The 27924-nt window shown below is 41.8% G+C and overlaps 1 protein-coding gene across 4 annotated transcripts in view; it reads right to left on the reverse strand.

The window, feature by feature from the left end:
* Window positions 1-9289: 9289 nt before the first annotated feature.
* MCTP1 (multiple C2 and transmembrane domain containing 1) overlaps window positions 9290-27924 on the reverse strand; it is a 288852-nt gene continuing 270217 nt past the window's right edge. For all 4 annotated transcript variants that reach the window (XM_069777634.1, XM_069777635.1, XM_069777638.1 and 1 more), the window contains 4 exons: window positions 19380-19489; window positions 16100-16209; window positions 12475-12572; window positions 9290-11370 (listed from right to left, as the gene is read on the reverse strand). In XM_069777634.1, coding sequence (XP_069633735.1) covers window positions 11299-11370; window positions 12475-12572; window positions 16100-16209; window positions 19380-19489 — 390 coding nt within the window. In that variant the 3' untranslated portion in view covers window positions 9290-11298. The remainder of the gene's footprint in view (window positions 11371-12474; window positions 12573-16099; window positions 16210-19379; window positions 19490-27924) is intronic.

Raw genomic sequence — 27924 nt, forward strand, 5'->3', positions numbered from 1 at the left:
CCTGCTGGAATTTTGCTCTGAGAACAAATACGCTCTGGCAGTTTGAGGTGGTCAACCAGTGACCATTTCCAGCTGTTCAAAGCACACCCTCTCTGCGTGGGGGACACGCTATCTATAATGGCTCTTGAACTACTGGAGACTGAACTTCATATGGATACCATGTGGGCTGATGATGATAGTGTATCTTCTCTATCATCAACCCCTTCTGATTTCAGGAGTGCTCATAGAACATGAAGAATTACCTGTTCCCTGATGAGCCTTTGCAAACTCCACACAAAAAAGCAGGGAGGGAAATGATAAGATTAAATGATGGGTGCAGTTATCAAAGGCTCTAGCATAGCTATATTTATAGGGGCTTCACCACCATTATTAAATCAAGGTTCAGATTGGGGTTTGGGGGGGGGGTTGTTTCGTTTTTTCAACAAATCCAGAAAAATCCTTTCAAATGCATATTGTGCCACAGCAGCACCAGGTTTAAGACACGAAGCTCTGATAGGGTATAACCTCGTTTGCCAACAGTGAGTGCTAGCTGTCAGCAAAACCACAGCCTGCTGGGCTGCTGGAGGGGGCCGTGGCAGGCTGCCCAACGAAAAGAAGGAAAACCCCTGCTTGGCATAGTGGCCTACGAATGGGCAAGCAGGCTGCCATTCCAAATATTGCCCTTTTACAAATTTAAGCACAAATTTTGCTTTTCTTACCCTGTGCAGCATCCTGAATTAAAGGCCTGTGAATAACAGCTGAATAACACATCTAGTCGCTAGCAAGTGCCAGATCCGAGGAAAAATTCAGGTCCCCTCTAGGCTTCTGTGTAGTGACGCAGGAGGAGAGAGGTCCCTACAAAGCAGAACGAGGATTATGCTTATCTTTCAAAACTGTACCCTCCCCCCAGAAACCTCTACAGGCCAGAGCATCTTCTCAAGGGGAGGAGACATTTGTTTTCTTTTCTCCTGCAGGGGTGCACACTCTCGTTTCTGCAACATCTACATGAAAATTGCATAAATATTTACCAGTTTTATTTACAAGTTTTTCTGTTACACACTGGAAGCATCACCCTCGAGGCTGCAGGCCATCTTCTGCCTCTGCTGTCTCTTCTACAGGCAATCCTGGCTCCTCTTCTGCACCGAGCTGCAGCTGCAGGAGGATCAACCCTCTCATTAGGCCCCCTCCCCTTCTCCCCCCACCTGAACAGGCTCGTGTCTACCACACCACCCTCTTAGGAATTACGCAGCGTGGATTTGAGTCCACTCAGACTAAACAGAAGGTAAAACTGAGGGCTCTCTTCCACCTCGGGCAAGTGCCATGCCTGCTCCACCAAAGTTAAGGTGCTGCACGCAGGGTCAGCTTCATGTTATCTAGATCTGAGCGGTGGCTGTCACCAGCACAGAAGGTCTGTACCTGCCCTCCGGCAGCGTTGCTGAAGCTGCACACTGCAGGTAGACACCTTCTCTACAGCCACTTTTGCAGAGTGTTCATGGCCTCAGCAAACATCCCTCTCAGCTGCTGCCTCCTGCCTCTGTTAGCAGAGTCAGACTTTTTTTTCTGATGCAGAAGGGTAGCCCAGGAAAACTTTTTCAGTTTATGAGAAACTGAAGGTATTTTATCAGTCCATATGGAGACATTTTGGAATGCATTTTGGAAGAGCTGCTACATAAGATTGCCTTTCCCATCCATACTTCATTTGACGAGTGGGACATATGGAAGATTTGATGCCACCTGCTCTTCTGCACGACCCTTTGTTTCAGGTGTGGGGTTGGGTGAGAGATGCTTTCAGACCTGTGCTGAACCAAAACTTTGCAAGTTTTTAAGATTTCTCCTTCTTCCACCATTTGTTATTCAAGACCTGGTATGCTTTCTACGAAAGTCTTGCAGTGCCACTTGCTGTGCATCTACCTGCTAAATTCAAGTTATTCATGTCCTTATGTTATATTCCAACCAGGAAACAGGCTGACCCTGCCAGCAGCGCCAAGAGCAGGCATACAGTTACAGACTGGTTTGGTTTGGATTGGAAGAGACCTTTAAAGATCATCCAGTCCAATGCTCCTGCCATAGGCAGGGACATCTTTCACTAGACCATGTTGCTCAAAGACCCATCCAACCTGGCCTTGAACATTTCCAGGCATGGGACATCCACAACTTCTCTGGGCAATCTGCTCCAGTGCCTCACCACCCTCATCGTAACAATTTTTTTCCTTATATCTAGTCTGAACCTACCCTCTTTTAGCTTAAAACCATTACCCCTTGTCCTATCGCAACAGGCCCTGCTAAAAATTTGTTTGTCCCAATCTTTCTTTTAAGCCCCCTTTAAATTCTGAAAGGCTGCAGTAAGATCTCCCCGGAGCCTTCTCTTCTCCAGGCTGAACAACCCCAACTGTCTCAGCCTTTCCTCTTAGCAGAGGTGTTCCAGCCCCCCTGATCATTTTTGTGTCCCTCCTCTGGACCTGCTCCAACAGGTCCACGTCCTTCTTATGCTGGGGACCCCAGAGATGGACTCAGTACTCCAGGGGGGGTCTCAGCAGAGTGGAGCAGAGGGGCAGAACTGACTCCCTTGAGCTGCTGGCCACCTTGCTTTTGTTGCAGCCCAAGATGCAGTTGGCTTTCTGGGCTGCAAACACACATTGCCAGCTCATGTTGAGGTTCTCGTCAACCAATACCCCCAAGTCCTTCTGCTCAGGGCTGCTCTCAATCCACTCATTGCCCAGCCTGTATTTGTGCTTGGGATTGCCCCGACCCATGTGCAGGACCTTGCACTTGGCCTTGTTGAACTTCATGAGGTTTGCACGGGCCCACCTCTCAAGCCTGTCAAGGTCCCTCTGGATGACATCCCTTCTCTCCAGCGTGTCAGCTGCACCACACAGCTTGGTGTCATCTGCAAACTCAATCCCACTGTCTATGTCACTGGTGAAGATATCAAATAGTATCGGTCCCAGTACAGACCCCTGAGGGACACCACTTGTTACTGATCTCCACTTGGACATTGAGCTGTTGACTGCAACTCTTTGGATGTGGCCATCCAGCCAACTCCTTATCCATTGAATAGTCCATCCATCAAACCTATATCTTTTCAAATTTAGCAACAAGGATGTTGTGTGGGACTGTGCCACAGGCATTACAATACTTCTTGTCCACATCTTCAGTTTAGCTGCAGCCGCTGGCTTAAGTAAGTAGATTGATTCTAGGTCAAGATTAAGAATTTATTTCCTCATTTAATAGCAGAGCCTATTATATGGAGTCTACACATGCTTGATGCCTGTAGTTCTTCATTCCATAGCTAAATGTCTGTCTCTGTAACAGGCTGAACAGGGCTGAAATTAAGAGACAAGCTGTCAGCTGCATTTCACCGCTGAATGTAGGAACTGAAAAATTATTTTTAAAACTCATTATTTGGAAATAACATCAGAATTTGCACGTGTTTCTCATCATTGAATGTTACTCGATGAAAGAATTTGAGATGCATGGTCTTTACTTGTTGCATGGATGTGTGTTGTAAGGGGAATGGCTGCTGTTCAGCATCAGCACTCCGTAGGGGTGCGTGCAAATGAACTGAAGTATCAGTTCAGGAACTGGTGACTCTAAAAGCTCAGAATTTCTCAAATAATAGCTGCAGTGGTGTATGCCACATTTCCTCAACTGTGTAATGAAAGCAAAAGAAGGTTTTAATGTTCAAGCTGAGATGGAGAAAACCCAAGAAACTCAAATTTAAGGCCAAGAGTTTCTCCTTCCCTTGTGCCACTGCCATTTTCCTTTTGTAAATTGGTGATTTAAATTGGTGCTCACAAAACCAACGAATTAATGCACCTGTTTGAGATGGGGCAGCAGGGCAGATGCTCTATAAAGCTCTTCACAGAAAGGTAACAGAGCCTCACATGCCTCCTCTGTTAAAACCCTGATCATCTCGTCTCAGTTACTGTCAGCTGTGCACAGTGTCTGCAGCTCCGGGACAGCACACATTAAGAACACAACTCTCTGTATCCTCAATAATACGTGAGGCCAATTTCCTACCACTGACAGACGGGTGCAAACTCGCTGCATGATGCCGGATCCTCTCTGCACCTCTCCCTTTGCTTTATCACGACTTAAATCAAAAGGTAAACAGAAACCCTGGCTTTAAATTTCCTGGCATTTGACAGATTCGACATCAAGTCTAAGTGCCAACTGCTTCAAAATTCATTCCTTTTCAAAATGCCACTATTTGTTCTGAAAACGTCTGGTTCAAAGTGCAGCCTCCACATTACCCTGTAGAGAAGGAAGCCAAACTGCAAAAATCATAGCGCTGTGTTTAATTATGAACCAAAAGACTTACTTAACAAAGAACAGCAAACTGCACAGTGAACACCCATTTTCTACGATGGAGAATTCTTTAGAGCAATCCTCCCCCACCCCAAACAACCCATGCTTGCTGCTATTGCCAGTTTAAAACATAACCCCCCTTCTGAAACTACAGGTTTTCTGCTTTGGTTTGGCTTTATGTTAAATTTTTTTCCCCAAATAAAATGCCCATTAGGATTTCATGCAAGTCACACAGACGTCCAAATCCTTTAACTGGAGCAGAGCAAAGCTCTAAGCTCAGGTATGTCAGAAGCATGTGACTGACAGCAAGATCCACGTGTATTGCAGAAACAGTTACACAACTTCCAGAAGAGATTTCCTTCCTTTAAACTTGGATTTTCATTTCCTGTATTCTGCTTTTCTGCACTGTCTTTCATGGGGAACAATTTCAAAATATGTCTCAACCAGGGAGTGGGGAGTCAACAAGGTCTGGATGTAGAGTGCTGAGGGAAGGGTGATCTAGATGGGAGTCACTCCAGGCCCAAGAGAAGCAGCACTGATGAAAGACAGGAGTTATTCTGGTTAAGGCAGCAATGACAAACCAAACCAACGAACATCAGAAGCAGGAGGTATGTAAGGAAAGCCTGAAGTGCTGACACAAAACCAGAGGCCGAAGCTTTCTGACCATATTGTCAAGGAGTTAGGTCTATAAGAAGAGGAATAAGCCAAAGAGAAATTGGGGATGAGGAAAACAAATAGGGAGAAGAAGCAGGAGAACATGACATGGCAAACAGCGAGACTTCCCAGCAGGGTTTAATTGCTAGTATCAGTGGTGACCAAGAAATGAAGGGGAAGAGCTACAGTGCAATAGCCTTGAGTTTGGTCACCTAGAATGAGTGTCATCAGCAGCGTCTGAAGTCGAGAAGAGATGGGAAATGGGGCGGTAGCTGGAAAGGAAGGTGTGGATGTACCTGTGCCTTTGAGCTGTGGATCTCCGTAAGGATACCGGGGAAAGGATGTGTCTGTATTGTGAAGGGAAAATACAAACAGGCTGGTTCCAGCCTTGTAATCCACTATAATTCTTCCCCAGCTCTTTTCCAAGATGCCACCCAGTCTTCCCAAAATTGTACACTGCCTCAGCAAACTGCGGTGACTGAAATTTCCTCTAAGACATTTACTTCCAGAAACAGAGTGCAGGAAGACTTTTGTCCTTTAAATAAATCCCAGTCTTTAAAAAAAAATCCTGCAAGAATTGAAGTTATATTTGATAGTTACCCAATTCATGAGTAAATTTTTTTAAACAATCCAGGCCCTTCCCCATTTCTCCTCTCCCTTCCCCAATAGATGTGTTCAGGGACCCTCAGCCTGAGGGATAGAAATGTAGCTGAGGGAAGGAATTGCTTTATTCTCCAGGCCCATTTCTTCTGATCAAGCTGTTACCTTGTGCCCGTGAGCAACATCTCCTCCCGATATGAGTATGACTGCTTGTCGAGCTTGTTATGAGTCCCAGGGCTCGCACCCCTGCGGGGAAGGAAAATATTTTTCACTTTTGTTACGCTATTTGTTCAGGAGGCAGTGAAAAATCTTCCTTTATGTTGCAACTCAAGGATAGACATGCACCGAGTAGGATGGTTTCTGAGATGTAAATTTTTGCAAATGGGAGAAATGGTCAGTGTGCTGCACCGTGAATTAGAGAGGCCAGCTCTATAGTGTGATAAAAACACCACTGGAAAATAGATTTCCCAGCAGTCAGTTCAGCAAAAAGCCAATCCCTTTTTCAGTTATCCTTTCGGTGAGATAGCGGCAGAGGCTCAGAGCAGCCTACGGGAGCTGCGCTTCAGATTAAAATGGGTCGGTGTCAACTGAGGATCTTCTGCTGGAAAATGTTCCACCTGTGTTAAACTACCAAGGCTACAAGTTAAGTTAAAACATTTTCCTCCTTTCTTTCAGTAATATCTAGGAATGGCGTGATACGACAAGATATTTGATATTTTAATTTTGTTTTCAAAGTTCTGGTACTTGTGGCAATTTCAACAGTATGCACTAAGTAAACACGGGACGATCCCAAGTCAGGTCTTGTTCTCTTCCGTGCAAATGCCCAGTGCTTAACGCTCCCTACAAATTTGACCATGGTTTTGCGTAGTCGTTCAATGTGTTTGACTTTTTTCTTTACTACTTTTTTGACTGGGGATCTTTCTTCATCAGTTGCGGATCCAAAAGGCTTTGGGGTTTTTGTGGTATGCCTAAAAAAGAGCATGTGCAACTGTGCAAGAAAAGTAAACTTTTAGGATGTTTCTTCATGTCAGGGTAAAGCAGGTCAGGCAATATTGACTTATTAAATTACTCCAGAAAATATTAATCAACACTCTTTAATCAAAATCTGTATCAACGATCAACATTTTAGGCTTTCCTGTAATCACCTGCTCCAATTTCAGTAAAAGTTGAGTGAGAAAAGCAGTTTTGAGTTTCTTTTGATTATATTAAACTGGGAAAACATTTATTACTGAATGACTCATAACTAAGGGTTTCAGGGTTCTGTATTGTGCAGCCTGAGCCACAAAAGATTTTGACATTTATATTTCATTCAGTACTAAGGCTGATGAGGAGAAAAACATGATTATACTCTTTTTGGCCCCTTTGGTAAAAGAACTGTTTCAAACTTCCAGAAATTTAAGCTGGACACTCAAGATTCATCGATGGGAAATTTTTCCAGTTTGAAGTATGGCTAAATCTGACTTTGTTTGAGCATTAAATTCGTACAGAGAAAAAAAGAAATTATCTGAAAGTACAATGGCCTGTGCAATGGATAGTTTAAGATTTAATTCATTTTTTTGCACAATGATAGCTTATGGATTTTTTTTTTTTAAGATCTAAAATCCTTAGTTTATGAGAAACAACCCTTGATTGATTACTATGACATGAAAGAAGCAGAAAACGTCTAATACCTCTTGCAGCAAGAAGCATCTAACCTCCTGACCTGACCTACGCTTGGTCACATCTTCCATGGCTGGCAGCAGCTGTGCTATGTAACTTTTTTCCCTTTTCCTGCGACAGAGGCTGCTCTTAAGAGAAGTGGCGTAGTATTCACAACAAAGGCCAATCGAAGCAGCTCGCCATATTTGCGATGCGGAGGAATATGGAGAGCTAAAGGTGGTTTAGGACAGCTACACTAGTCTTCAGGTATGAAGGCTCTTTCTTTCTCTACCAAGTGCAGAGGGAGAGCACGGCCTCGAGGTGAGCCCTTGTGAATGTCTCTTTCTGGGTCTAAATGCTGTTCTCCAGGATACTTCTCATCCTCATTCCTTCTGCTTCGCCCTTAACTGATTCACCAGTTGCATGACCCTTTCAACCAGTTGCCTTTCACCCAATTCTCTAAGTGAGAGAGAACAGTATGCTTTGTTAAAGCCTTCACATTTTTCAGAGTTGATGTCTAAAGTAAGTTTGCATTTTATCTGGGAATAGTTTAATTTCCCCTTTGAGCATCTGAAGCTACACTCCTTTTACGTTATACCTTAATTAGGCAGAAAGCAATGGAGATCCAGTGTTCCACACTGAAAATAGCTATAATTGCAACTGTGTCTGATGTAAAAATTCACTTTTGTAAGATTTCAGAAAAATTCTGGAGGAGGAGGTATTTATCGAAAATTTGCAATACCGGTTTTGGTGGGGCGGTGGGGAGATGAGCTGCCTTTAATAGAAGCAGCTGTACAGCAATCTGGAAATTAGCCCAGTTGGGAGGAAAAAGTTTGTCCTCAAAAGAGAAGGCGGCTCAGAAATGAAAAGAAGTTTGTGCCTGGCTGTCAGCAAGACTCCTGCAGCCGAGCAAAGACAGGAGGCACAGGTAGAAGCTGCCCTTCTCCCGTGAGGTAGGGATCCCTGGCTGGTGGGCAGAGAGCTGCAAAGGTTTTATTATGTTTCCTGTGGCAGGTATGTGATCTGGTGCTGATGAGAGAAGTAATTTTTCCTTCCTCTCCTTTGCTTTGTGCTCTTGGGCTATCCTAGAATGAAATACTTCAGCATCATGTAGTACATTTGCTGGCAGGTCCAGCAGCTCCTCCTCTTGTTGGTAGAGCCTATGCTCTTAGGGCACACATTAGCAGATACACTGTACGCAGCCTGTTTAATTACTTTCTCATTATTCCACTGTTGTTTTTATTGCAACAGAAAAAACTTGGGTTTTATTCCACTGGGATTTAAAATGCTAAGTTACAGTACAGTAGCTCTTCAAGTTAAAGCTCATTGCTATTATGAAAAGCACTGAGTTGTTCCGTATTACAAAGAGAAACAGCTGTAAAACTAGAGTAAGCAAGCTCTGTACTGTGAGTTATCAGCAGAAATGTAACTAGAACCTCTCAGACAATTAGCCTTGATGGATCCTCAGCACTTTGACACCTACTTTAAGTGTGGACCCCAATTAAGTTACTCATTTTCACTGGACCCAAATAAAGTTGTTTGTCAAATTTTATTTTCCAAGAGCAGGAAGATCATGATAATGACCATGAGATGAATTATTCTTTCATGATTTTTTATGAATGTACAAGTTGCTTGGGAATAAAACCTGGCAAATCTAAGAAGTTAGAAATTGACTTCAGAACCAATCTGGAAATGGAAGATATGTTGAAATATTTACAGCATAGGGCAGGACTGATTCTTTACAGAGGCCTCCCACACAAAGCAGAATAAATGCTCTGGGTTCACTGACAAATTATTTTAAAATGTGATTTTAAAATGTCCCATTGAGGCAGAAGAATCATATTTAATTGACATGTATTCTTAGCCTTGCCTCTGTGCATTATATTTTCAGTGAGATGAATTTTGAGTGACTGAGACATTAAAAGTAGTTCATTATTTTTCATCAAACAGATGTTTTTCTCCCCCTGCCCCCTCCACCTGCATGTTTTGGGGCTTAAAATACTGAAATCCTGCACACAGAAATATGATGTTTTCATTCACTTGCCCTCCACACCACTCATGGGAAAACGATAGCATAGGACTTCAAAGAAAGAGGCTTCCTAATACCTAGTAGAGAGATGCTTAAAACTGTGTTTAATGCTGTAAATGTGTATAACTAACTAATTCAGACATTACCACCAAAGTAGACATTTGAAATTTGAGTACAGAAAAAAAACACAACAGGAAATCACACGCAGACTCATGGGCAACATTATGAAGGTACAAGGCTTGCAGTGTATCAAAGAACTCTGCAAAACTGACAACTGGCAACAAACATTCGCACACTGTCAAGTCAAAAGTTTGTTTTTTTTAAACAAAATAGGCTTATCCGTGATTCTGACTTCATCAATAGTATGTTGCTCTTCAGGCAGCATATAGGGAAAAGGTGGTTACACAGGCTTCGCAAATAAATTGTTTTAAAGTCATGATGTAACAAGAGCATATTTAGGTCCAAGACTTTCTGCAGAATGGTCATTCGATTGGCATTCTTTCAAACATACAGGCAGAAGGATTAAAATAACCATCACATCAGAAACCAGCTATCAACTTATCTGTAAAATAAACAAATCCAGGATGGTCTTTCATGAGCAATGCAGCTAACATATAATTCTTTAGACAAATATATATACATTTGCTTGCAAAGTATTTCTAAATAGTATTTTCAAAAAGTATTGTTAGAGTAGTGCAATATAACTTTATCAGCAATTGCAACCAATGAGAGGTAACCCAGAGAGGACCGCAGGAACAGCTCCTCTCGAGGATGCAGTCCTGCCGTTCTCCCCTGGGCAAAAATCCCCTTTAACGTCACCGGGAGCTACGACTAAGAGCTGTGCACGGGTAGTCCCTTAGGAATGAAATCTCTGCTCACTACACGGGGAGCCGAGCGTGGAAGTCTACATGCAGCTATCAGAATATATCCCCAAGTACTCGTTATGCAGTGGCCACTAAGACATTTGAAATGTAAACGTTTCTCATCTATGTTCCATGTAATTTATAAAATAATGCAGTTTCCATGCAGTAGGGCACAATCGTATCAGAAGAACTGACTACATTGTTAGCTAAGGAAATAAAACCGGTATATCAGTTTTACCACAACTGCATTTTTTCCTCTACACTATATTTCACATTGGTAACAGGTAACGTGTTATATCATAAAGCGTATTAATATGATCTTGTGATTTGAAAGCAAAAACATTTTCTGCAAGATTTCCATATTAAAATAGTTATGTGCACAAAAGGTGTTCATAGCATGACACCCAAAGCAACATGGACTTAGTTTGATAGTATTTCCATTACAGCAGAACTATGAACTTCATTCACTGAACTATGTAGTACAAATGAAGATTACTGGGTACATATAGAAAAATCAGATAGGCAATCAGTTACAAACCTGGCAGTATTTTTGAGAGAGACAGAGATTTTTAGGTCTTATAATGGAATGATAAAAACGGCAGGAACTTCTTTTGGGAGCTCCAGGAAGAGATTTGCACTTGGTGTTTCTCATTGTCTTATAAGCAGCCCTACTGCACAGGAAAATGTTGCACCAGGAGTTAACATCAGGGTCTGGAGTTCAAAAAAATCTGCTAAAACTTAAGTGCAGTAGGCTCCACTACATTGTATTTCTCTTGAAATGTATAAAACATAGAAAATCGTAATGGTGACTTACTGGATAAAAATATTAATGCTCACAAATAAAATCTGACTGAATTTTTGAGTCAGATTTAAATTTACACCTTTTGTAGATTTAGTCGGCATGATTTGAGTATTTCAGGTATCTTTGACCATCAAGTAGCAGTGCATATTTACCATTTTAGATTGATTCCTTTAACGTGTTATGCTGTTTCTAACAAGGCTTTCAAACAGCAAAAACTCTACTTGAAACCTTCGTCAAATGTGTCTTTACAGTGCGAAATATATCTTCAATGAGAAATGCCTTTTTACAATATTTACAAAATCTCCCCATTAGATAAAAAGGCAAAATAAATAAAAAGCTTAGAGAAAGGAAATGCTGCTTAGGCTGTAGGCTTTTTCTTTTATCTTCCCCCAGCAGATGCTAGTCTCCTCAACACGTGAAGTTAGCTAGCCAGGATTGTTTTTCTTCCTCTTGCTCGGGCTGTGACTGGGATCTTGTTTCAGTTCATGGTATTGCACCTGTTTAAACACAACGTTCAGAAAGAAACCAGTCAGGTGGCGCTTGCTAGAAAAAGGAAGATTTCTATTTTTTTTCTAAGGCAAAAAAAAGAAAGAAAAAGAAAACTATCCCCCCTGCAAACTTCATGGCATCTGCACCTATGGTTCAACAACAACAGAAGGATAGGTCTAGAGTAAGAAATAAAAACAGCATTAGGAAAACCCTGCCGGGAAGTAACACTGTGTGCTGACGTAAACTTTAAGAAGGCTACTTTTTTGTTTTCTCCATGAGCTCTAACAGAGAATGAACAGTATCCTCTTTAATGAATTGGATGAATATTCTCTGCGATATTTAAAAACTTGCTTATTTTCAAAGGCCTACCACAGGGGTGATCAGATTCAGAGTGGGCACGTGCACCTGTATCTCCTATTTATACCAGCTCTGAACCGAAACCGTTACCTAGAAATATGAGAAGTATATAATCTTTGTGATACCGGAGGTGATTTATGTGCCTGACTTTATCTTAAAGCTTGCACCTTCTCAAGAGATTGTGTACCGCATTACAAAAGCTTGTAATTCATAACCAGACTATTGTTATAGGAGTTTATGAGCACAGCTGAACTGTGGCCACAGCAAAAACTCTCACCCCAGGGAAGGAAAGGCTGAAGTGCTCTCAGAGTGCTGCCACGGCAGAGTGGTGGGCAAAGCCGCCCACCGCTGACTCCGCATCGGTGCAGCTCCGTTCACAATTCGACCCTCCCGTTCGCTCCCTCTCCGCATGTCCCCACAGCCTCACCTCCAGCCTTACCCCCATCAGTTTCACATGGTGCTTAATACCAACTCTAGCACCTGCTACCGCCTCCCAAATACTTGTCTTTTTACTGATTGCCCCTGCGGATCCTCCAAGGCACAGCCATGTAGTGGCTAATTCCTCACTGCAAACAGTCTAGCAGCCTCCTTAAGGTTCACGGACTATCCTCAGCTTGAGTTTGAAATTTCTGTGTGTCAAAGGATATAACGCTGAATCAAAATAATCGCTTTAAAATTTGTTTAAAAACCCCAGAAATTCCTTATGCTGCATATCAAATTAACTACCGTAAGGACACTTTAAAAAATATACACACCACTTGCACATCTGAAGGAACTCTGGACAGAAAGTCAAGTAGCTCATTGTTATCAATTGCGTACGGACTTCGAAGCTTCTTTGTAAATTTATTGATGCCTGCAAAGGTGAAAGTTCAAATGTTACTATCATAATTTTTTTATAAAGATACATCTTTGGCAAAGTTCTAAAAAAGATTTTAGGATCCATTTCAAAGTCTGACATTAGCACTGAATTAATGAACGGACGCACTGTAAACTCAGGCTATAAAAGTCAGAATCTGCTGCTGTGGTTCCCCCTGCTTCAAAATGCCAAAGTTGTAGGGACATTTTCAAATTCCTCCAATACTTTTTTTTGAAAGTAACAGAAACTGTGGTTATTATGTGGAGGTTGCAAAAAGGACAGGAATAAAGTGTACTCCATTTCTGTAGTGCAGAGGATGAGCAGTAATGGGCTTAACTGCATGACACAAGATTCAGGTTAGACACAAGGAAAATCTCCCAGAGGCTACAGATGGTGAAGCATGTAGGAAACACTGAAGTCTGCATCAGGTGAAGGCTTTAGGAGGAGTTTACACAAACCTCCGCCCTGGAATGACAGACACAGACAAGCTGATGGCAGTGCAGAGAACAGATGCGATGTCTCCCTTAGGCATCGTGGTCTTACCATGCCTATTGACAATTAGTGTTCAGAAGCACCAGGAAAATCCTCCCCAAACTACGCAGGAAGCAGGCTTTTAAATTAGACTCATTTTCTTATCATTACATATGGGGTCAGATTCACAGACTTTTCATGTGAGAACCTTGTTCACGGGCTTTGGGAACACACGTCTAAAACATGGGCAGGAACGGTACAAACTGCACAGACTCTCATGTGAGCGGGGGAAAGGCTGGACAGCATTAAAAATGTGCTGTTCTGTGTAATTTATCCAGGCTGTATCAGAGATAAGATAACACAGTTCATCCTCCACGAAGCCTTTGGTGGCCAGGCCTTTCAGAAAGCTTTAGCAAGGACATAAAGCTTCGGGACGGAGTACGCAAGCTGAAGTCTCGATAACACCCACGGCCTCTCACTGCATGAACGCTCAGTTCTGTGCTGTAGATAGGAGATGCTGCCATCCCTTTATCTGGTTATTGAACAGTGAGCGTTGAGAAAGAATATCTGAGATTCAAACACCTTTGTTTAAGAAGATCCTTTGCATCAGCAAGTGACTGAGAAATTCAAGGTCTACCCCACCATTTGCTGCATGTGGCCATTGGATCACCCACGGGTGAATTCAGGAGTCAATATGGTCTCACCTTGTCACATCTAATAAAGAAAATTATCAGTCACCCCATGAAAGTGAATGCATAGATAAATCATGGTCAAGGTTCAAGAAAAGAAAAGCGCTGAACAGATGAGATGGGACACTGCAGAGGAAGTAAAAGACAACAAGGGGATCAGGTCTTTTGCAAAAGCTTGAAAAATTTTTAATTAAAATAATTTTCTTTATACTCTTTTCCACCTAAAGAGCTGCAGCAGCTACCCGGACTCTGCACTCTTGAGAATGGAATTAGAGCGCAGAGGCTAACACACCATGTGTTTCAAGCACCAGTAGTCTCCATGAGGAGAATCATGGCCAGGCGGGAAAGAACTCAGAATTTCTTGCCAGGGCAGGCTAAAAGAGGCAGTCCCTATGGAGGCACAGAAGAAAGACAGCTATGCAGAAGACCAGCCATAATATGGAGGAATTTTCATATAAAAAGCCCTGCCTTTCCAAAGAACGAAATGGACAGATGCTGCTACAGACCAGCTCAAACTTTCCTATGGACAAAAGTCAGACAACAGAGGTCATTCGCTCCAAGTGCAGGATGGACGAATGGGTTGAAGAAATGTATATACATGGGGGAGGCTAGAGACACACAACAGCGGAGAAAAGAGGCATGTGTTTGGAATACTGTGTTTTTTGAAGGGACAGCTGCTCGAAGCTACACGCAGTGCATCGTGGCTTTGTGCAAATGCATTTCACAGCGAGGAGGTCTGGACTGCTGGAGCTGCAGCTATGCAGTACCTGGCTGGTGTCCTGGCACGATGCAAGACAAATAGGTCCCTCAAGAAGGGATCCCCAGACACCTGCTGAACAAGAAGCCACCTGCACTGAAATGCAGGAGAAAAACATGGACCTGAAACCTCGAGTGAACAAAAGTTCTTGAAGATGTATCTAGATAGGCTAGATGACCTGGGGGCAGGGAGGGGAGAGATGGAGGAAAAGAGAGCAAGGTGCATTTACACGAATTTGTGCTTATGTTATCCATCTGTGGTTTGGGAGCCATGGACTCTGGTTTGGGAGCCATGGTGTCCAGTTTGGGAGTCGAGGCTCTGGCATCCCTGAAACAGAGACATTTCTGGGAGAGTGTGACCCCTCACAGTGTTTTCAAACAACAGTGCTGACTGCATAGTTTTGTGGGTCTCGGAGTGATATTAGAATCTCAGGTTCTTGCAGGAAAACAAGGAGATGTTATGAAAGCAAGCGTACAAGATGCCAGCTCTGTCCGAAAAACAACAGAAAAAGGACATAGAGCAAGTACTTCAAACTTCAGTAACAGGAGGCCTACCATCTTGTGTACACTGGGAAGAAGGAAATTTTAGGAACAAACTATGAGTTTGAGTGCACCCAAGTGACATAGGGTATGTGAGGAATAAGTGAAATTCCTAGACAGGAAAAGACACTTGCTTCTTTTAGTTCCATCAGAAAATTTTTTGCTCAAATCCTCCATACTGCTTTTCCTCCATTTTGTATATTCTGCTACATTTATTTGTGAAGACTCTGTAAGAATATTGCTAATGCTGACTGATATATAACAAATACATTCTTTGGAGTCAGTTCAATGATTTTATGTTGTCTCTTGAGTTCAGAAGTTTTTACAAAGTCAAGATTGTTATTCTTTTCCTCAGAAAGAAAATCTAGCCACAGATTTAATTGAGACAGTGCTCTTCACAAGTCTGCACTACTGAATAAGGGTACAGCTGCTGGTGGTGCGAGATGTATAAAAAATGTACAAATGAAAACTTGAAGCATTATTTACAACAGATGTGGTAACGGTAGCTGTTTAAAATCAGTATAAAGAATAAATATAAGGACAAGCAGTGAGAGCTTGGATCAATCACAATCCCACCCTCCTGCCCCCCCCCAGTTTCTGTTCATTATCAACCAGCCAAATACCACATATACCTTTCTGTCCAACTAAAGGTGACCCTTTAAACAGGTTTCTTGTTGCTATGTTTACATACGCTTTCACAAGATAAAGTACTGCAGTAAAAAAGGCATATTGTCCTAAATGCACTATATAGATTGAAATGCCTCTGTTTGTGTATAAGTGGTGAAAATAAATCAGAGTAATATCTAGACAAAGCTACACTTTGATATATGAAGAATCCTCATGGCTACATGTTTATAGTATGATGAAGTCTAGAATGCCAGCCAAGAAAAATGCATTTTGCAGGTGGGCCTAAATCTTTACGCAGTTGTGATTTTTAACTAACCTGTCTGTTTCCATCATGGGGCAGCTTCATGACCATAAATACAGAAAAGTACTGACAATGTAAGTCATCCCTTAAAAACCAGTTTTTTCTAAATGGCACAGACAGTTAAAAAAGGCTTTACTTACCCCAGACAAGGACAATGTATCTCAGCGGAATGAAATACAGGATGATGGTGAACACGGAGAGGGCAACAATTGCCAGCCAGCTCAGGAATGGGACAGTCCAGTTGAATGTACTAAAAGAAAAATTAACAAAAGCCAGAACTGTGGTCACCCGACAAAGCCAATGAAAGAACAAATAACAGGCAGGACAGGGGAAAAAGTGCCAGTTTCCACCAGTGAGAAAAAATCGAGACTACAAATGAATGCGTGGATGCTGGACGTCAGGGTGAGCTTGGGCTTGGACCCACTCCCAGTGGAAGTGACAGGAGGTCCTGCCTGCTGAGTGGCACCTCTCCTGGCCCAGCTGTGCACATCTGTCAGAGGAAGCACTGCCTTGCTTTTTGGAAATGTCAGTGCCCACTCCCAATTTCAGCATCAGGCAAAACACACTCAGTTCCTTACTCCCCACACGCACTCGCACAGGCAACCCAGATTCCCTTCTTCAATTCCAGTGCAGAGGTAGGATATAATAGTTAGAGGAGTACTGCTAAGGCTTTCTGTTTTATCTCTTCCCTACTCTACCGTAAGGACAGCACAAGCAGTTGAAGGCTGAGCGGGGACCTTCCCCTCCACCCGATGTATACGTGCACTCCCTGGGCAGGCACCCTTCTGTCTTGGGGGGCACATCAGGAAAAGGCAACTGTGTGGGTATGCAAAGCTGGACACTCATCCATGCACCTGAGAAGGAGAGGGTTAGGGAAAAGGAGGGGGCAGAGCAGTCAGTCCTGAAGATAGGGATAATGCAACAGCACTCGATTAAGGAAGGAAATAAAAAAAAAAGGGGGGGGGGGGAGAAAAAGAACGGAAGGGGAAAAAAAGGAGGGAGTGGCATAAGATAAAGTACATTGCAGGAAAAGCAAAGAAAAACTTTATCTTCCAGATACAATATAATAAAGATTATTTCTTAATGGATAAAGGAAGAGAACTTCTGGGATCCCACCAGAGTTTCAGGACATTGCCTGTCCAAAAAAGCCCCAGATTAAAACGTCGTCATTAAGGGTCCCAAACTCTACATTGTGATAAAAAACTGCTGGTCACCTCATTTTGCAGAGGTCGAGATGTGGGCGGAGAGGAAGTGAAAGCTAACGAGTCTTGAAACAGCTGTGCTGTGGCTCTCCAACCTCTGTGTGCAGGGAAGAGAGAAAGACCAGATGGCCAATATGTATGTACACACACACACACACACACACACACACATATATGTATGTCCCACAGGAATGCTGGTTAAAGGGAGCTTGGCTCAATGGGTTTGTTCCATGAAGGCACCACCATGTCAAAAGTGTTGCATGACATTTATCCAGAAGGAAAATGTGGCTTTGGCTCTAAATAGCCTGATGATACTCTTTAAAGTATTACCACTAGCTACATCCCCAATCAGTGTGATTACATTATTTTGGCTTCTCTGGCTGAATAATTGCAATTATCTGAATTGCTAGCCATATTTTTCATAATGAGCTCTGGCTTCCTGTGTTTATTTGTCTTCTTTTCTCCCTGGCAATTTTGACATGTCTCCAGAGTGAACATTATGTTAGTGTCACTTGGTGTAGGATCACTCCCTTTCTCCTCAGGGGACACCTGCTCTTTTCCCCTCTTCTGCATGCATTTGGGATGAACAGAAGGTTGAGGGTCTGCTCATGTTCCTGTGACTCGGCTTTGTGCAATGGATCACAGACACACCATGTGTGGGAACACTGGCTCCTCACTTAGCAAACCTCCTTATGTGCTGTGTTAGCACAGCATTCAGTACAGGTTTCCCATTATAGTTTTAGGAACAAATTACAAAGATTTATAGGAAGATTCGGTCTCACTCAGTTTAGAAAATTCTGTTGCTCTCATCTGGTATATAATAGAACAAACACTACTTCCAAAATGCACAATTAGAAAAACTTAATCATCAAGACAACTTCCACGAACAGCCTTTTGATAAAAGACTTCTTTCAGAGACCGGCTCATTTTGCTTGTCTGGAAAACTCGTGCAATATAACGTGCTTGCACCTGCCTCTGCTGCTGTGAACACGGTCTGCCTGGAAGTGTCCCCACAGGAATGTTTCCCAGCCTTTTCTATTAGGGGCTTTGCTCTCAAACACATAAACAGCAACCTCTTCTTCATCCTGATGCTGATAGGTTTGCCATTGCTGATAGATTTTGGGGGGAAAAAAAAAAAAAAAAAGCAGAACAGCATGAGAGACAATTCTCATGTTTCCTGTGGGCTGACCTCCACCCAATGCATCAGCTTTCTAAAATTCACTTCCAGAAGCCAGTATTTAATTTTGGGCCGTACCCGTTGCACAGGCTACGGTCTCGTAGGTGTGGAACACCAACGCACCGCGGACGGCACCGGTGGTGGACGAGACCGGTGCCTGGTGCTCCCGGATTGCACCCAGAAGAAGGGAACACGCGGCTTTAACTCTCCTGCGTGTCTCAATGGAAATTTTGCAGCAAAACTTCTTGCGAAGGTTTTCTGGCTCGGCGTGGCTCCCGGGTCGTCTCTCTGCCTTTCCCCTCTGCCCGCGGTGGAGAGGCAGTTGCAAAGGCACTGGTCCCAGCTTCTCCTCCGGCGAGGATGAGATGCTTTCGGCTTTCGAGGGGGAGAAAGCCAAATTAATCCTGTCCCGGCGTCGCAGCTGACGGCTGGAAGATGTCTTTCTGGAGCTCATTCGATCGCAAATAATAAACCTTACGCTGCTGTTCACTGACCACGCCAAAAATGCACAAAACTTCCTGCAGTACATCTCAGAAACTCTCTTGCTTAAGGCCTACGTTTGTTGGCAATTCTTATATATTGTGTATTAGGTGTTAAAAATTACAAATACTCTAGAAGGAAAGGTTTTTCTAACTCATGTAAATACAACACATCCAGCAACTGAACATATGCACATCTTTAAAACCTGAAACCCCTATTCAGCTCTGCTTATTTCCTTTATCAAAGCTTTATTTTTCATTATGACTTTTAACTACTGTTAGGCCTTGCAACAAGATTCTCTTTCTTCAAAGCCTTAGTTCTGAGTTTTCTCCCAAACTAATATATTTCTAAATTCCAAAATTATTATGACAGGATTTTCATTAACTGAGGCCCCCCACAAAGCAAATATAGGTAAGTTTCAACAACAGACCATCCAAAACTGGAGGTGTTCCCCCCCCCCCCAAAAAAAAAAAAAGAATAAAGGTCTAACACTTTGTATCACAGCTTGGAAAAAATATGAACACTATTGGAGAGCAATCCAGCACCTGTGTCAGCACTTACTTCTTGATCCTTTCTCCGAAGGAAGCCACTTCATCAAGGATATTCTGGACACTGACACACACCTCCTGGATGGCATAAAGTCTGTTCATAAATCCTTTTTTTTCACTGTCCTAAAGAAAAGAATAGGAGTGGTTGAATAAAAGAATTTCTGACTGTAGGAAAAGGACTATGTATCCATCAGTTAAGTTTCAAAAGTACACGTTAGAGAAACACCTAAAAGTAATTGGTAAAACCTGGCAATCTGAATTGTTTTCTTGTCCTTTAAGCAGTGCATATTGATAATAAGTATATTTTAGTATATATGCTGATCACCACACAATTTTGTTTGTCATTGCACTAGTTTCTAAATACATATTTCAGTAAGTCAGGTCTCTGGTTTATAAACGTGTTGCAGGTGCCAACCTCATATGTTGTGCGCTCTTTCAAGTGATAAGAGTCAAAAGGTGGAATACGGGCAGTTTGTTGAATTGCTGGTTCTTGCACTGTTGTAGGCACCAGGAAGATAAACATTCCTTGTAGAAGGCACTGAGCAAGGAACCAGAAACACCTCAGCTCCTACAGGGACAATCCCTCTGGCTCCAATATGTGTTTAAGTTGTCAGACGTACCCGTGCCCCCGCATCATCACCTATTCTACCTTCCTGCTTGGCCAGTGACCACACGCTCTCCCTCTCTCTCCTTACTAATATTTTAATTTTACTAAATTTTCCTTACTAATATTCAAGTGTTGCTATGCATGAAATATGTGGGAGATGTAACTGACTGCCTTTACAATATGATTAGTGCAGCCTATGGCTCCAAAAGCATACAAAGTGCCAGCCATGGACAAAATGAAAGATGCAGGGGAGGTGTCATTGTGAGAAGTAATTTAATTACCTCCTTACTTTCTCAGGTTTCTATACACTATTGGGCTTTATTCACAAAGCCATCGATTTATAGTGATGCAAAAGTCTAACCATAATTTCACTTTTGTTAAGTTTGTCAAGATTCTTTGTGCCCCTAAAAATGTGGGGTTTATTTCAAAAAAAAGAGTGACCATTCGTCCCTCAAAAGCAGGAACGACCCTCACTACGTTTTCTGGGGTCTTTGATAGACTTGCCATCAGTGAATGCTGTCCTTCTTTCTGCCAACTCAAGGAGACTTTGCCTCCTAGAAAAACCCAACAAGGTGTTGCTCGGGTACATCAACACGCTCCATGGACCATTCCTCAACTGGGCCTCCTCCCACTCTGACGACCTGTTCTTTTTTCCCCCAAAAGCTCTCTATCTCTAAACCCAGATAGACTGCAGCATCAAATCCATGCAGAGCCAACAGCACTCTCAAAAAAATGCTGTGTTAGGTGGGACTAAAATGAAGCATCACCATGGGAAAAACAAAAAGACAATTTCACTTCATTTTTTCCCAGACTGCACAAGTCAAAAGTTTATGTTCAACATTTCCAATGGATTGATGACATATTACCCTATTTAGCTAGAATGTGATTAGTGTTTTGTCAAAATAAGAAATGGAAAGAAAAATATTCAAGATCAGCAAAATATTTGATAAAAAAAGTTGTTCAACATTTTGCCATCACAAACCATACAATATAACAGTCTCTGTAATTGACTCCAAAGTCCAGCACCTAAGAAATTAGCATATGTTGCATTTAATTTTTCTTTTCTTCTCCTGATGCTTAATTAGCAGACAGTATATGGATTCACTCATTTTGTCTTAATAAACTAGACTGGATGAGGAAAACATCAATTTAACATTTAATCACCTGAAGTTACTTCAGCGACACTGGTTCTGCAACTATGTTGTCAAGATTTCTTGTGAAGACCTTGAAAGTATTTAGCTACAGAACACAGACTGTCTAAAAATAAACAAACATCAGACAGACAGACAGACAGACAGACACAGACGGCAAAACTACTTCCAGTGACTGAGTGTAATTTAGAAAACCAAACACTTCAGAGACAGCAAAACCACCAATTTCTCAGCAACGTGAAAGAGCTTATGTTCTCAGTTAAGATTAATAATTATTCATATCATGAAGAAATCTTTTTTTTTTGAGGATGACCATAACTGCAACCACTGCTGTCAACCACATCCAGTGCTGCACAGCAACACTGAGTCATTTGTGAAGTCATTTCCTTAATATTTATTACATTCTTGAAGCCTTGGCAATGACAACATTATTGTCCTCGGCTACACAGCTTCTGAGGAGGTGCAGCATATATCCAGTGTGTTTCATTTGTCATCAGGAAAGAGATACCTGCTCTATTCCTTCATGTAAAACACATACTTCTAGTACAGGAGAAATATGAAAATAATCTGTTTTCTCGTATAGTAGAAGTGAACAATAAGCCATACAGAAATCACAGGTATTTTTCTGCTTTTCAAAAATCTATACACTTTGCTTCTTCAGTTTCATTTAACAGATTCTGCCCTCTCTGTAAAGTTATCTTGATTTATAATTAACTTGTGCGAGAAAAGAATTATGTCACTGTAACAAAACCAGTACCCTTTGTGACATCTCCAGAACTCAACTAGAATTACATTCAGAGGTCCTGAGGCTGTTTTTCTTTACAAACATTTTACAAGACAAACTTGTACCTTTTTTTGAAAATACATCTGTTTTAAATCTTTCCCCTAAAAAAACCCCACAAAAAAGCCAAAGACAGAAAGAGACAGAGAAAGAATCACTATTCCCACCCCCCCTGCACTTTCTGAGCTTAAAGAAAATTTGTTGACATACTCTCAGGCAGGAATAGACAAAACAGCACAGGAAAGAGGAGGCGGTCAGAAGGATCAGGGTTCGGCTTTGCTTAAACTAATTCCACATGCCCCACAACTATTAGCTGTTTTTTATTTCCTGCTCCAAAGATTTGTGGAGAAAATAATCTGAGCTAGGGAAAAGCTGCACTTAACTTTCTTCCAGCAAGATGCTGTGTTAGCAAATACAACATATGAGCCACCTTGAGCAAACCAAGGTTCTTAATAATCCATTTTTTAAACACTACTGGTATTTCCTTTCCAAAGAAAGATGAGCTGTGACTGGAATCAATTTCATCATTTGTATGGCTACAGTTGCCAAGTTTCTGGAAATAATTGCCATTTAAATAGTAGATAAAATTTATTATACAAAGCTAACAACAGCTTTATTACTATTTAATTTTCATTATTTGTTTGTTTGCAGTAGGCTTAAGGTATCTGAAAAGCAAGATGTTTGATAGGGGATGGCTTTAAACATAAACTGTGAAAGCAAAGTCAAATTGATGTTGATAGTCTGACTTGAATTTTCAAAAGGGAATGAACCCAAAGTAAAGACTGAGACCACGTCCTCCTCCTCCTCCTTGATAGGAAATTGTAGATTACAGATTGATATACTGCTTGGCCAATAATAATACTAACTCTTGTATACTGACTTTTAGCCATAACCATACTTTACGTTTGGTAAAACCAAAGCAAAACAAACTAAATGACTGGCTCTAGACTGCGTGGAACTAATTCACATGAAACCTTGAATACAACCCATGTTGTCTGAATCTCTTTATTCAGCGGACTATGCTTCCAATCCCATGATAAGATAGGGTTATTTAGGAAAGGATTATATCTTTAGCCCCCAAACTCTCTCTTCTCTAGGTTAAAGTGCCTTTAAAAACCAAACATTGCAGAAGACAGGAAAAGCTGGAGAAATAAATAAGCCAGACTCAAAATTAAACTTTGTTAAAGTTAATGGAGTGAAGCCAGGAAAAAAAAAGAGCTTTAAGTGAAAGGAGACGTTTTTAGTACAGAGAATAAAGCTCTGAATATTTTATGGTGGATAACTGTCTTATTAATAACTGCTAAGTTGCAGAAAAAGGCACAGATCATAAAACAAAAAATCATAGGATAGTTTCAAGAATAGAAGTAAATTTTGAAATTTTTAGGAGATGCTGTCTGGGAAAGACAGAGGCTCCAGATGGATCTTCCAAAAACACCCCTTGTTGCCCAAGCTGGTATGATAGAGCACCTCTGTACAAACCAAAGCGACTGAGACAAAGCCAGACTAACTTGTGGTAGGTACAGAGAGAGGATGTGAAGCCACCACTGAGAGCAGGAGCATTTGCCTGGTGTGCTGTAAGTGCTACAGTCCTGTCGCTTGGCCACCAGAAGACACATGCGCTCTTCTTTGCTTGTGTCACGCTGGACTACCTGTGGCCACAAAAGCATCACCCTGCAGCTATCGGTGAGGAACCCCTCTAATCACTCCTTCACCTTTAGTAACAGACCTGTAAATCTCTATTACTTGAATAGAAAAATACTACTTCTATGAGGAAACACTGTAGATTAGATTATTTCAACTAATAATTGGTCTCCAAAGCAGAGTCCATCCATTGGCCCCATGTTGTCTCCTGGCACGAGTCTCAGCCATGCGCAGGGCTGCAACACCCTGGTAGACCTCCCTTTGGAGACTAACGAAGTAGACCCAGAAGCTTCAGTAGGAAATGCATTAGCCCTTTACCGGCAGGATTCATTAGTAACTCCCAGCGAGGGCATACAGACACCGACTGTTGAACACTGTCCTATGGTCTGGCCGCTGCTCAAAAACCTGTCACTGGGGATTAATGGCCTCAGCAATTACCTCCCAGACTCTAACCTCTGCTTTCTGGGAAGGTCACTAAGAAGATAGTAAGCCAACACTATTCCAGCTCTGGAGGCGTTTGATCTCCTCCAGGTCTTCTGCACCCCTGTCAAAAGGCTTCAGATCTGGTGATAGATACACGGGTGAGTTATTATTTTATTATCCTCTCAGAGAAATGGAAAGAGGTCAGACAACCATGATGCTACTGTTATCTTAAAGCTGACTGTGGAAGTGCGATCATGAGGTAAAGCTGAATGGTCTACAGGACCTGGAAATGTGCGTGGAGTGACCTGAAACTGGCCTCCTCCATTAAGTCAATAATGAACTGGGAAGGCCAGGTTGTTTTAACCACTCTTCCCTTGTGAAGGCTGCCACTTGTGGAGTACCACAACCATCTGGTCTTGCCACTTCTTAAGGTGAAAAAGTATGGGAAGACTCTTGGAGACATTAAAACCTTTCAGAAGGACCTGTGCTGGTTTTGGCTGGGGTAGAGTTAATTTTGTTCATAGTAGCTAGTATGGGGCTATGATTTGGATTTGTGCTGGCAACAGAGTTGATAACACAGGGATGTGTTAGTTATTGCTGAGCAGTGCTTGCACAGAGCCAAGGGCTTTTCTGCTTCTCCCCCCACCCCACTAGGGAGCAGGTTGGGGGGGGGGGGCACAAGGAGTTGGGAGGGGACACAGCCGGGACAGCTGACCCCAATTGACCCAAGGGATATCCCATGCCATAGGATGTCACGCTCAGCATAGAAAGGTGGGGAACAAGAAGAAGGAAGGGGGGACATTTGGAGTGATGTTGTTTGTCCTCCCAAGTCACGGTTAGGCATGATGGAGCCCTGCTGTCCTGGAGATGGCTGAACACCTGCCTGCCAATGGGAAGTGGTGAATTAGTTCCTTATTTGGCTTGCTTGTGCACACGACTTTTGCTTTACCTATTAAACTGTCTTTATCTCAACCCATGAGTTTTACCTTTTTTCCAATTCTCTTCCCCATCCCACCAGGGGGGGAGTGAGCGAGTGGCTGGGTGGGGATTAGTTGCCGGCTGGGGTTAAACCACAAACAGACCATAATGATTTAGAAGTTTCCACCCTTCCAGTAAGCCAGCTCATAAATCTTCTAACTTTTAGTTATTTTGAATAGTGACAGCATGCCAGGCAGGCAGGTACCAGCGTATGCTCTCCCCTTAGCATCAATGAAAGAGACATCCTGGCTAGTTCACATACCACCTTACCACCTTACAGCCCTGGCACAATTTCACATCGGACATCAAATCCCAGGGTTATCTTGATAACCAGAACTGAGCTTTTAAACCGTGGGCTTCACTTTCGCCTATATTACCTGGCACCACACCTTCAGCGACCGCATTCTTAAGACACTACCAGTTGTTTACAAATGCTCAATATGTCATCTCATGGGTCTTTACGTGTGCATGGGGAATAGGCCTGAAAATAACTGCTCATGCCCAAATGGAAATCAGGCTGAGGATTTTAAAATATGGAGAAAACCACACAATTATTAAAAAAAGGAGGCTTTTACAGAGAAAAATGGTATTTGTGGTCATGATTATTAAAGAAAGAAGCAATAAAATGCTATTGCCTAGTAAGCATTCCATATTTAAAACAGCAGAAAGTAGGCACAATAGAAACCATATAAACATGCGGACGAAAACACTGAAGATTCACTGTTTTTGAAGACACCATGCCTGTGAGCATGAATATTACAACAATCTGTTCTTCCTCAAACATACACTGAGAGTTGATAAAAATCACTTTGAACCTTCTGTGACTTTTTGGCACTACCACCTATATAACGAATTAGACTTTTGTGTGTAATGAAGTGCTGCAGTGCTAGAACATAAATATAAAATCAGCAAAAAAAAAAAAGGTCAAGAGCTACAGTAATAATTATAGTGAAAAAAACTATACTGCAAGCTTTCTACAAAGTAGAGAAATAACACTTTAATGGCAATTCTTATGTAAATTCTTATTAAATGGAGAAATTTTTGCCATTGTTTTTTATTTTCTCTTTCTCCCTACTATATTCCACAGTATTGCCCAATGGTGTTTAAATCTGTTCCTTCCTTCACTGCACATTTTAATACCATAAAGATAACACTCCAGATAAAACACAGAAACATGCAGAGCCAGTTAATAGACTGACATGCCATTTCACTGAAGGGCCATCTAGTGGGGGGAAACAAAAACTTAAATTTTCCTTGCATGGTACTTTTTTTGGCTAATGCTAAACTTTTATGAGGTGTTAATTTCATAAATACTCTAAGCAAATATATTACTTGAAAAGGATAGAAGTTTGTTTCTTCATGGTGATACTTTCAGGGGCAAAAAGTCAACAATGCCAAATAATGCTGTGCTTTTGTGACATTATTTTGGAAGGAAACTTAAAGAATTACGGCATTGTGGGGTTAAGCATTGGGGTGATGAGAATCCAGCAGGTGTATTTACTTTACATTCTAATTTGAAAAACCTGATTTTTTTCTCTCAGCTGCCTCTTTTTCTCCCCTTCAACCTGTTCTACTATATTTAAACAAGGGAAGAGAGAGTTTCTTACTTTATGCAAGACAGAACTATACTGGACCTTGACAGTGATCTCATTAATATTCCCCTTGTATCCTGTCACATCAGCCTCATCTGACAGAGGCTAACAGAGAAATCTCGGTGTGTTGTCCAGCAGTTGTTTGCAATAGCTAGAATACAGTCCTGAGGTTCTACTAACGAACAAACTTCGGCCATGAGTTTATAGTTGGATTTGTAAATTCCAGTGGTTCTAACAGTGTTTACCCTCTGTCTACACTGAATGCAAAACTGCAGTTAACCTTGTGTTCATTAATGCAACTCTTCAAGTTCTGTGATACAAGTGTGAGGGATAGCAAATTTAAAAGTTAAATCTGAAAGCTCTAATAATCTTAAAAAGGTAAGGAAAGAGCCTGCTAGTTGTATTGGAGAGGGTTATTTTAAATAAGAACAGCCCTGCTATGCAAGAGCCTGGAAGGATGGTGGGGTGAAAACATGTCATACCAGGTAGTATAAAAAAATCTACATTCAGGTGGGGGTGAGTGAAACTGAGCAACCCAAAAGGGAATGCTGAAGGATTGCAGTTAGTGAAACACCTGAATTTTTGAGATGCTTATCTAAATCACACCCACACATTTTTGTTGTCCACTCATTACCAACAAGGGCCTCATCAAAATAATATAGTGCTCTGTTTTGAAAGTTTAAAGTAGCCTCAAAATTTATCTTTCAATAAATGCCTATACAGCTGTCACTGATTGACACAAAAGGAAGATTATGGACTTCTGCTGGAGTTACAGTCATTTGAAATTTCAGTTGCAATTCTGAAATACTTTGGCTTGAATGTAGCAGATGTAAGAGTTAATCTGGTGTTTTAGCGCGTCTAGAACATAATTTTCATCTTCTCCTTGAAAAGATTATGGTAATGATAAACATGCTCTTGGGCAGAGGATAAAGACTAACTATTCAAGTTCACCTCCATTCAGAGCTAGGACACTATCTCTGCACCGACGTCTGCATTTAGATTTACTTTACTGTCTCTGGAATTTTCCCAGTCCTATGTTGGCAGGATATTATGATCTTATAATTCTTATGTAAGTAGTTCACCTAAACAAACAGAGATAATGATTTTACACTAACTTATCAGCCAGAACTGGCGAGCCAAGCTGTAATTGCTTCTGCTGCCAAAAGACCTGCATCTCCAAAGCAGGACTACAGAGGGTAACCTCAATGTAGTCACCACCACTATATGAACTGCCACCAACAGAGCCAGCTGTAGCAAAGCAAAAGGAGCCAACTACTGATTTAAGTCCTGATGACTCAGGACTCCAGCTGTAGACTTCTGTTTTAGAGTTAATATGAACTATCCTCTAGAAGTGTTCTCTGCAGGAGGAGGAATGTGGTCTTCCT

This window comes from Haliaeetus albicilla, chromosome Z, assembly GCF_947461875.1.
Source record: "Haliaeetus albicilla chromosome Z, bHalAlb1.1, whole genome shotgun sequence".
In the NCBI taxonomy this organism is placed as follows: Eukaryota; Metazoa; Chordata; class Aves; order Accipitriformes; family Accipitridae; genus Haliaeetus; species Haliaeetus albicilla.